Source organism: Capsicum annuum, chromosome 3, assembly GCF_002878395.1.
Source record: "Capsicum annuum cultivar UCD-10X-F1 chromosome 3, UCD10Xv1.1, whole genome shotgun sequence".
Taxonomy (NCBI): domain Eukaryota; kingdom Viridiplantae; phylum Streptophyta; class Magnoliopsida; order Solanales; family Solanaceae; genus Capsicum; species Capsicum annuum.
The window spans coordinates 215,989,514-216,000,844 of NC_061113.1; the positions used below are offsets into that span (position 1 = coordinate 215,989,514).

At 33.0% G+C, this 11,331-nt stretch overlaps 1 protein-coding gene across 2 annotated transcripts; it reads right to left on the minus strand.

The window, feature by feature from the left end:
- Positions 1–5,416: 5,416 nt before the first annotated feature.
- LOC107866168 (putative glucan endo-1,3-beta-glucosidase GVI) lies at positions 5,417–6,758 on the minus strand. 2 transcript variants are annotated; one of them, XM_047410274.1, is made up of 2 exons: positions 6,639–6,746; positions 5,417–6,535 (listed from the first exon to the last, which is right to left on the minus strand). In XM_047410274.1, the coding sequence occupies exon 2, from the start codon at positions 6,413–6,415 to the stop codon at positions 5,570–5,572; it is 846 nt and encodes a 281-aa protein (XP_047266230.1). In that variant the 5' UTR covers positions 6,416–6,535; positions 6,639–6,746; the 3' UTR covers positions 5,417–5,569. The 2 variants fall into 2 exon arrangements, with proteins under 2 accessions (XP_047266230.1, XP_016567824.1); XM_016712338.2 differs by having other exon boundaries at positions 5,420–6,519; positions 6,639–6,758.
- Between the last annotated feature and the right edge of the window lie 4,573 nt (positions 6,759–11,331).

Below are 11,331 nucleotides of genomic sequence, written 5' to 3' on the forward strand. Positions count from 1 at the left end.
TTTTAGGTCAAGTATAATTTTTTAAAAATGATCTTTCACTATTAAGAGATCCTATATTTTATATGTAGTATCGTAATTTTTTCAACTATTAATATGGTACTTTTATTTGCACATCCAATACTTTTGTACTTAAAATAATGATGTCATAAAATGTGTCTATTTCATCAATTACTAAAAGACTTGTGCCTAGTGACAAATTAAATTTTGAGAGCGGCCTTTTAGCTAAGATGTCCTTCTAAGTTTCTTTTCCCCCTTCTCTTGTGTGGAGTTAATACTACCTTGAAGTATTTTTATAATGCAATGAATAAAGAAAAAGTTAATAATAAAAAGTATGTTTCAGAGGAGATGAACATATACATATATGTTATTTAGGAGATGAATAGATTCTGTTTCTTTATGAATTTTGTGAGTTAATAGTGCTTTAATGTCATTACTATTCACATCTCTGTTTCTCCAATTTACTCCCCTCTTACAGTAACATTAGTTTCTATACCTATGTAAGGAGCATATATGGAGAACAAAAAAAAACGCCACAAAAGAAAGAAACCATCTTCCGCCTTTCCTCTTCCTCTTGAATTATTTTGAGTAATTGGTTTAGGCAACTTTCAAACTTTCAGGCACGAGTGCATGTGTTTGGAAGTAGCTGTGGAACCTTGGGGAGCGATCGGTTAAAAGGATTTGCATCAGAGTCAGGCCGAAATCGCTTTCAAGGCAGTGACTTGCCACGACACAGTATTTATGATTATTTTTTTAATATTATTAATTTCAATTTTATATCAATATTTTAGTAAATTTTTTCAACAATTTGAAAGCGATTTCTTACACACAATATTGGTAAATGACTATTTTTTTGAATAAAACTTTTTCTAATTTATCAAAATTTGAGCCATTGGAAGAAAATAACTTTAAACGTTGGTCACAAAAACTTCTGATTTTCTTAGAACAATTACAAGTTGATTATGTTTTATTTAATGATTTTTCTAACATTATTACCAGTTCTAACACTGTTATGATTGTTGATGAATTTTCTAAAAAGAAGGTTAAAAAGGCTAGCAAAAATGCTAAAGGACATTCATTGAGTGATATGACTAATATTTTATTTGATTTATTTGTTAATTACAAATCTGCTAAAGAAATATGTGATAGTTTGCAAAACTCAAAACAAGGCAGACAAAATGATATCCAAATTCATCTTACCGTGGGTGATAAAGTCATTGCTGCAGCAGTCATCGAGACGAACCTGGTGGCTAACAAGACTGACTAGGTGTTGGACACAAGAGTTTTAAGGCATTTCTGCGCCAATAACGAGTTGTTTCATGACTTTGTCGAGTTCATTGATGGTGAGTGTGTCTACATGGGTAACTCCACTACCGCTGGAGTTAAGGATAAAGGAAAAATTTCTCTTAAATTAACTTCTGGTAAAATATTAGTATTGAACAATGTTCTATATGTTTCCTCTTTCCGTAGAAACTTAATTTTTGGAGCACTGCTAAATAAAGTAGGCCATAAACTTATTTTTGAGGCTGATAAAATAGTTATTTTTTATGGAAGAAACTTTATTGAAAAAGGATACCTTAGTGGGGATTTATTTATACTGAACACTTTCAAGAGACTGCCAATAATACAAGTATTTTTAATTCTGCTTATATTGCCGAGTCTATTAATTTGTGGCATGGTAGGATAGATCATGTTAATATTGCTTCTATTAAAAGACTTAGAAAAATAAATTTAATTCCTGTAGTAAATTTTGTCATTTCTAAATGTCCTCTGTGTGTAGAAGCAAAGCAAGCCAAGAAACCTTTTAAATATGTTAATAATAAAAAAATTGAATTGCTTGAACTAGTACATTCAGACTTAGCAGATTTTAAGAACACTATTAGCAAACGTGAAAAGAAGTATTACATTACTTTTGTTGATGACTTTTCTAGGTGTACTAAGGTATACCTTCTTAATTCTAAAGATGAGTCTGAAAGCATGTTTTTAAAATTCAAAGCAGAAGTAGAAAATTAATTAGATAGAAAAATCAAGAGATGTAGATCTAGTAGGAGCGATGAATATAGTACTAAAACTCTAGAAGATTTTTGTGAGAAAAATATTATTATCCATGAGTTTAGTGCTCCTTATACTCCCCAACAAAATGGTGTAGCCGAACGAAAGAATAGAACTCTTAAGGAAATGATGAATTCTATACTTTTAAGATCAGGTCTACCTGACTATATGTGGGGGAAAGTTGCCTTGTCTGCATGCTATATTCTTAATAGAGTCCCTCATAAAAAGTTAGACAACACCTCATATGAGTTATGGAAAGTGTTTGCCCGTAACTTGAATTTTTTAAAAGTGTGGGGTGTTTGCTAAGATTGGTCTACCTGATTTTAAACGGGTAAATATAAGCTCTAAGATTTTTGACACTGTCTCTATTGGTTATTCTCAAAATAGTGCTGCATATAAATTTATGTCATTGAATGATTATTCTATTTGTGAATCTAGAGATGCAAAATTTTTTGAGCATATTTTTTCTTTGAAAAATGGTGTGCCTAGTGATGCACAAAATAATACTTCTATATCTATGCCTGTTAACTCTCAGATTATGCCTGTATCCGATATTATTACTAATGAGCATGAAAATGAACTTTGAAGGAGTAAAAAACGTATAACGGATACTAATTTTGGTCCTGATTTTATCACCACCTTTATAACTGTGGATTTTAAAATTTATACTTTAAACGGTGAATTAGAGTCTATCTACTTAATAGAAGAAGACCCAAAAACTTATGATAAAACAATTAGTTTAATAGATGCAATATTTTAGACAAAGGCTATTAAAAGTGAATTAGATTCAATAATCTCTAATCACACTTGGGACTTGTATGATATACCTAAAGGTTTTAAACCCATACGTAGCAAGTGGATATTTAAGAAAAAATTAAGGCCTGACGGCATAGTTGATAAATATAAGGCTAGACTTGTGATTAGAGGTTTTAACCAAAAGAAAGGTGTTGATTACTTTGATACTTATTCAACACATTAGGACTTTTATTGCTCTAGCCGCTATTCATAATTTAATGGTACACCAAATGAATGACAAAATAATTTATTTAAATGGTGATTTACAGGAAGAGATCGATATGACTCAACCTGAGGGGTTTGTAGTCCCAAGACAAGAGGATAAAATATGTAAATTAAGAAAATCCTTATATAGACTTATGTATGCATATAAACAGTGGTATAAAAAATTTAATTTTACATTAATGAATAATAACTTTGTTGTTAATTCATCTGATACCTGTGTTTATGCAAAAATGATAAGATCAAATTGTGTGATTATATATTTATATGTGGATGACATGTTAATATTTGGCCTAGTGTGAATGTTGTAAATGAGACTAAGACATTTTTATTTTCTAAATTTGAAATAAAAGACCTTGAAGAAGCTGATGTGATTTTAGGGATTAAAATAAAAAAATTATTAATGGATTCTCTTTGTGTCAAACTCATTATATTGAAAAATATTGAAAAGGTTTGATTGTTTTGATGTAGTCTCAGTGAGAACTCCTTATGATCCTAGCATACACTTGAAAAAGAATAAGGATTTTAGTATTTCTCAAACTGAATATGCTAAAATAATTGAGAGTGTAATATTTCTCATGAACTATACTCGGCCTGATATAACTTATGATGTTAGTAGATTGAATAGTCCCAGTAGTAAATATTGGAATGCTCTTCATCTCTTGTTAAGGTATCTGAGAGGTACTAAGTATTGGTGTTTGGATTTTAATAAATTTTCGACTATTTTAGAAGATTTTTGTGACGCAAATTGGATAACTGACAATGATGAAGTTAGCTCCACCAGTGGCTATGTGTTTACTTTAGGTGCAGGTGCTATTTCATGAAAGTCTTCAAAGCAAACTTGTATAGCACGTTCTACTATAAAATCTGAATTCATTGCTCTCGAGCTGACAGGGAAAGAAACTGAGTGGCTGAGAAACCTTTTGACAGATGTGCCTTATATAGGAAAGACAAATTTTATCAGTCTCTTTACATTGTGACTTACAAGAGAAAACTGAGATTGCTAAAAATAGTATATACAATGGAAAAAGAGACTTATTCGCGTAAGTCATGATGCAGTTAAATAATTGTTGAAACCTGGTGTTGTTTTCTTGGAATATGTAAGGTCCAAAAGAAATTTGATGGATCCTATAACCAAGGGTTTTACAAGGAAAATGGTCCTTGAATCGTTGAGGGGAATGGGGCTAAAGCCCATAGATTGAGGTAATATGGTGGATACCCATTTATGGGCAAACCGAAGCCATAGAGGCCTTCAATAAACACTACATATTCTATCCTTATGGCGTGAGGTAGTGTATTATAAAGTTGAGCTTATTTTTGCTCTTAATGATCCATAACCTTAAGGTAGTTTATGAGATAGACTTGATGGATCACCTACGTGAGTATAAAAGGTTGATCAATTTTTTATGAAAAACTTGAATCGTCTTTCTAGAGCACTCGTGAGACCTAAGGTTTGTGTGCATGACCATAAAAAGAACTTAGTAGTATCGTGGAGGTTCTTTAAAATCAAGGATCTGATATGTGTTCTGGGAGTCTCAACTTATGTCCATCTAGTTCTTGAGCACTTCACTTTTTGGATATATGTTGTTGCCTTATATCACTACGTCTCAATTCAAATCAAAAGATATTGACACTTAAGTACATGTTCCTTCCTTTTACCCAGAATTTATTTCTATTCTTTATCTCTGAATTAGTGGGGGATTGTGGAGTTAATACCACCTTAAAGTATTTTTATAATGCAATGAATAAAGAAAAAGGTAATAATAGAAAGTATGTTTCAGAGGAGTTGAACAAACACATATACGTTAGTTATGTGGGAGATGAACATATTCTGTTCCTTTCTGAATTTTGTGAGTTAATAGTGCTTTAATGTCTTTAATATTCATATCTCTGTTTCTTCAATTTACTCCCCTCTTGTAGTAACATTAGTTTCTATACATACCTATATAAGGAGCATCTATGGAGAACAGAAAAAAACACCACAAAAGAAAAAAAAATATCTTCTTACTTTTCTCTTCCTCTTGAATTATTTTGGGCAACCTCAAAACTTTTAGCGACGTGTGCACATATTTGAAAGTAGCTGTGGAACCTTGGAGAGCGACCGACTAGAAGCTTTTGCACCGGAGTCAGACCGAAATTACTTTCAAATTTGTGACTATTCTTTTAATATTATTAATTCCAATTTTATATCAATATTGTAGTAATTTTTCCCAACATCTTGATAGTTGTGGATCAAAATTTCTACTCAATGAATCACATAGCAAGGCCAAGAAGAGGTGTCAAAGCATTAGGAAGCATCGAAGGTAACGCCTTTCTCTACGAAATCATCAAATAATATGTCCGAAGTGCATACACATCATTTTCAATACTTTTTTAACGGACAAATCAACATAAGAAAATCAGAAAACACAAAGTACCATTAATACTGAAAATTATCTAAATTTCCATTTAATTATTGATGAACGTTGAGGGCTATAGGCATGCTGTATGTAAATTAATTATTCTAGGGTGTTAAGTTGACATGGTAAACCTCAGTCATATCAGGGTAGAATAATCCATAATTTTGCTCGGTACCAGCGGGCTTTTCATTCTCGTTGAAGAGAGCAAAAATGTATGTCTTCAAAGCTTTTCCAGGTCTCCTAGGAGTTCCATGACCAGAAGAAACATGTGAAATCAAATTGTTTGCATATGTTTGAGCATTGTCTTTAGTTGCATAAACATCACCGGCACTTGGCCACCCTGTCCCTGCAACCACAACTTCTACCGAAGATTGTTCAATTTTCTCCAATGCAGCATACAGGGAATCCAACATTGCACTAAACAGGTTGTTGTATTGGAATGAACCGTCACTCTCAATTGGAGCCGTGCTTCGAGAAAGTGCATAGTCTAATTGAATGTGAGTGGGATCTCCAGAATAGGCAAGATATGGATAAACGTTAGCCAGTAGCGGAGATTGTCTTGCAGCTAAAAATATTGCAACTGGTTTCATGAATTGAATGGAGTCCTCAGAGAATGCTCCATTCGAAGGGGGATATGAGGTTCCTAAAACGTTTAATGCAGCTGTTGTTGTAACGGGTATATTAAGGTTGTTGGCTTTCAGTGCGGAGTCCAGACTTTGCAAGGCTCCTAGTACAAAAGTTGCGTATGGTCCTGGTATGACTTCATTACCTGCTGATATATATGCAATATTAACAGTTGAAGCATGTGGAATAACGTTAGTGTTTACCCAATTTGTTGCAAAATTTGGATCACTTGCAAGTGCTTGCAGGTCTTCATTTCGAGCACCAAGAATTACAGAAATGCCAGAATTCTCTAGTGCCTTTAATACGTCTGTGTTGGGATCGAACATTCTGATGTTTTGGATGTTTTTGGACTTTAAGAAGTTAATCACCTGGGCGGGAGGCGGCAGATTATTTCCCAGGAGCCCATAGTTCACTCCAATTCCGTCAACACCTTTTTCCAAAGAATACTATATATGAACAATAATTCTAATTAAAAATAGCAAATCATATAAATTTAAACGTGTCCTTATATAACAGATTTATTGACGAGTTTAAGAAGTGAATACTTACTAGAATGTAAGGCAAGATATGCACAGACAAATAGTAACACGTAAATTGGCTGCATGATTGATTACTGTAGAAAACTCATGAGGATTGACAAGGAGATGATAGACAAACTATTAGTGGAGAATGGTTATATTTATAAGTGTGTGAATCCTTTCTAAGTACTGGAGCTACTAGTACTCGTCTCTTACTTTTTACTTATCACAGTTTCCATTTTAAAAACAAATAATATGAATTTTGATCAATATTTTAGAATGTATTTTTTCATTGACACAAAAAAAAAATTACAACTTAAATTTAATATTCAAATTTTAATTTAAAAATATTGAATTTAAGTAATCTAATTTAGTTTTGAAAATTATATTAATCAACTTGACATGATTAATTGAAAAGAAACAAAGGGAGTAATTAATGATTTTGACTTTTAGAAATCGAAACATGACCAACTGAAATGAACAGAGGAAATAATTAATGTTTTTTCCTTTTGAGGCATATTTATATAAAATTTTAATGCATGTCCATCTTCATATGTAATTATAATCAATTAATCATTAAACAGTTGATTTTCATAGGGTCCTCTAATTAAACATATGTCCAAAAGTGTAAATTGAAACTTTTATTGCATTCACACTTAAACTATAATCAAATTACATGTATAATAATATATATCCATATTTATAGATTATTATTGTTTACCCGTAAATTAATGATTTAGAGTAACAATTGAATTTTTAATGTAGATCAAGGGCACGCAAAATTGAAACGACCAAAAATAAAATTGCTAACACGAATTTCTTTCTAAACGGGATTAAATAACTTAAGAAAGCAACAAGTAATGAAATAATTGACAGAATGAAAGCAACAAATGTTCTTATCCTGTATAATTAAGATGAGATAAATGAGGGATAAAGATATCTTTAAAGGTAGATCAGAAACGTGTTCTATGAATTCTATAACGATTAATTTCGATGTTTAGTCAAAGTTTTTCATAACCTAGCTAGTCTGTCTTATTTTAAAATAAAGTTGCCACGTGATTTTTTTTTTTTAAATCAAGAAAATCTTATAACATTTTAGAAAATCTTTATTTAAAATCTGAGTAGGGTAAGAGTTAAAAATATTTTTTTAATCTTTATTTAAAATTAGAGTAGGATAACAGTTCAAATATTTTTGTTAAAGAAGGTGTTAGGCATCGTAAAAAATTCGTAAATATGATTACCGACAGATTGAAACATTTTGGCTAACTAAAAGTCTATGGAAAGAAGTGAACTTATTATTTGAAAATCAATTTTGACTTTATTATTCGAGTTAAGAACTTAAACTAAGTGAGTTCATGAAGAATTCTACAGATTCTTCAATGTAGAATCTGTAGCAAGCAAGAATCAAGATAGAAGAAAGGGAAGAGTATGAAGAAGGAGAGAAAGTAAGTAAGTAGAGAGAGTATGATCTTATTATTATTGTTGAATCATTCATTTAATGTGATACAATGTGATATAGTATGCATATATATATATAGGAGTTAGTTGGTAGGTTAGAGTTGGTTAGATTGTAACTAACTATGTGATCTTAATAACTAACTTGCTAACTACCCTAACTAACTGTTTAGACAACGTTCGCTGGCTGATCAACTGTAGGAATATGCACAGTCTTGACCAACCCCTGTTGAATCTTTTCTCTCACAAAATGACAATCTATTTTAATGTGTTTTGTCCTTTCATGTAACACTGGGTTGACAACCATTTGAAGTGCAGCTTTACAATCACTGTATAGGCAGATAGGTTGTTGTAGTTGAATGCCAAGATCCTTAATAAGTCAAGATAACCAAGTTAGCTCTACAACTATAATAGCTAGCTAGGCTTCAATACTAAGCTTCTGCTGAACTTCTGGATATTGTAGTTTGTTTCTTAGATTAATTTCCATGATACCAGAGAATCTCCTAGCTTTATGGAAAAGCCTGCAATTGACTTCTTTGTCATGACATGGAGCAGTTACAGTTGACTAAGGACATGACCCTGGATAGGAAGGTATGGAGGAAAAACATTAGGATAGAGGGCTAAGGGTGTGGATGAGTCGTAGCCAGTAATTAGGTGGACTTTAGTGTTCTTTGTTTGGCAATGTACAATCTTCTGTGGATGTCGTACCTATGTTATTTTATGATGTTCCTTGCTTTTGATGCTTTTGTATACTATCTTTAATCTTGAGCCGGGGGTCTATCGGAAACAGCCTCTATACCTCTTTAGAGGTAGTGGTATGGACTGCGTACACTCTATCTTCCCAGACCCCATTTTGTGGGAATATACTGGGTTTGTTGTTGTTGTTGTTGATAGTAGTATAAATTGTCCTAGCTTGTACTTGATATATTTGATGATTCTCAAGGCTGCATGCATGTGAGACACCTTTATTTTTTTGCATGAATTAACTTAAGGTCTGCACACTATATGAGATATTAGGTCTAGTGATTGTAAGGTACAAAAGTTTTTTGATAATTCTCTAATGTTGTAACGACCTAAAAATTTGATAAAATATGTGGTTTTGTGTGATTTAATTGTTTTACCTCTCCCTGCAGTTGCATTATGATATTTCTGGTGAGGGACTGATTGACATGATTTTTGATGTATTTTGGTATTATTTATGTGATATTATGGTTTTTGATGGCTTTGAGAGCCTTATTTTGGACTTATGTGGATATCTTTGGATCCGTGCGATGGATGACCGAACGGACTGTGCCCGCAACTGCGGAATATTGATTTTAGGCTAGGTAGACCTTTGATTCGGGTCCTGGTGCACCCGAGCTCATTTTGACCTATTGGTCGGAAAGTTAAAAAATTAAAAATTTGGGTGTGGGCCCCACATTTGATTAAAGCGACCTCGAATTGAAAAATACGACTTCGCCAGCTGATCCATGTTTTTTTTTTTTCAAAAATACAACTTTGCCAACGCGTTTGAAACGTCGAATTTAGTATGGTTGAATAGTTAGTTTACATATATCGGACTCCGAATGAATCCCGAACATCCCGTCGAAGTTCGTTTGGACTTGGAAAGGAAAAACTGTACTGGTGCAGATTTTTCTGCCATTTATAACAGTTTTTTACCCTATTTTTGGCCCATTTTGCTCATTTCTCATCTTGGCTCTCGGGAGTTAAACCCTAAAATAGTGTGGGAGCTTAAAAGTAAATTTTGTGAGATCTTGGAAAGCTAGATTAACACCTTTTTCTTGGTTTTATTATGGATTAAAGGTAAGAATTCACCTTTTTCTCAGTAATTTCTTGATTAATTTTTCAAAACCTCAAAAATCTAAGGGCATGATTTTAAATTCAATTTTCACTTCTTTTCACTTAAATAATGTTTTTATCTTATAATTACTAGTTTTTCATCAATTTAATCTTCAAAACAACTCCGATTCTTGATTTTAATTGGGATTTCAAAGATTTTACCCGGTAAAGCTCAAAAATGATTTTTCTTCGATTTAAACTCCGTCTTTGACTTGATTTAACTTGAGTTTTCAGCTGTATGTTTCTAAAAATATGAGGAACATGTTTTTGAAGTAAATTTTTGATTTTCCCTTCTTTTTCAGAAACCCATTTTGGGGCCTGTTTTGACCTCGAACCAAAAGTAGTCAATATGGGTGTCATTGCTTTTGTCTTGACGTGTAGATTTCATATTTGATTTTCTTAGTGGAGTTCAGGATCGTCCATGAAAAGTAAGGTTGCAGGTTCAAGTGTAGCAGACCGATTTCAGTTTTCGAGGTAGGTTATGACTTAACTCTTTTAGACTGGGTTTGGTAGTAAATGATGATACAAAATGTATGTTAAGGGTGGAAAATAATCATGAAAAATGGCTATTTATGTGTTGTGCTCGTGTAGGGGCCTATATGTGATGTAATTATTGAAATTGAGGTATTATGTGATATGTGTGACCATGTGGGGTCCTATGTGATACTGATAGCCTTGAATACATGTGAATAATTGTATCGTGTTGTTAAAATGCTTAATGTGGTACCATTAGTGTATTGTGATTATATTCATACTTTATTGGCATACGAGACATATGGAAATTCATGGATGAAACGAAAATAATGAGTGGATATTTGTAAGACCTAACAAAATTCTAGTCATGTCAGCCCTATAAAACATGCCAAAAGAGGTCCCAGACTTAGAAAATTTCAACTAAATGTCAAGACTTAGATTCATTTTATCCTTCGAAATTGGAGGATCTTATTTTTGACCTTTCCGACCTTAGTATGTTGATTTTCAAGTTGATTCATGATCAGGGTCACATGTAGGTCATCTCAGGCGAGTTTTGGATTTTTCAAACTAGTGTAAGGGTGAGTTTGGATGTCCAAAACAGCAAGGGGTTACGATAGGTCCGCGCCGCGAGGGCCAGTTGACCAGGCTCAGGGTCACGCGCGAGGGCTGCTTGACCCAAGCAGGGGTTGAGTCGCGAGGGTTGCTTGACCCTAGCAGGGGTCGCGACACAATGGGGACCCTTTCCAGCAAATTTTATTCGAGTTTGTGGGGGCAAATGGGTTATTTTCCCATTACATTATTTGGCCTTAACACAAAATCAAGCCTCCTAAAGGACAAACTCACTCGGTTTTTCACAAAATTCTCTCAAGAGTAAGACCTAGGTTCATCAAATTCAAGTCTAAGCCTCAAGAATTCACCATCAATTCTCACGAATTCAGAAACCAAGGTATGTTAGG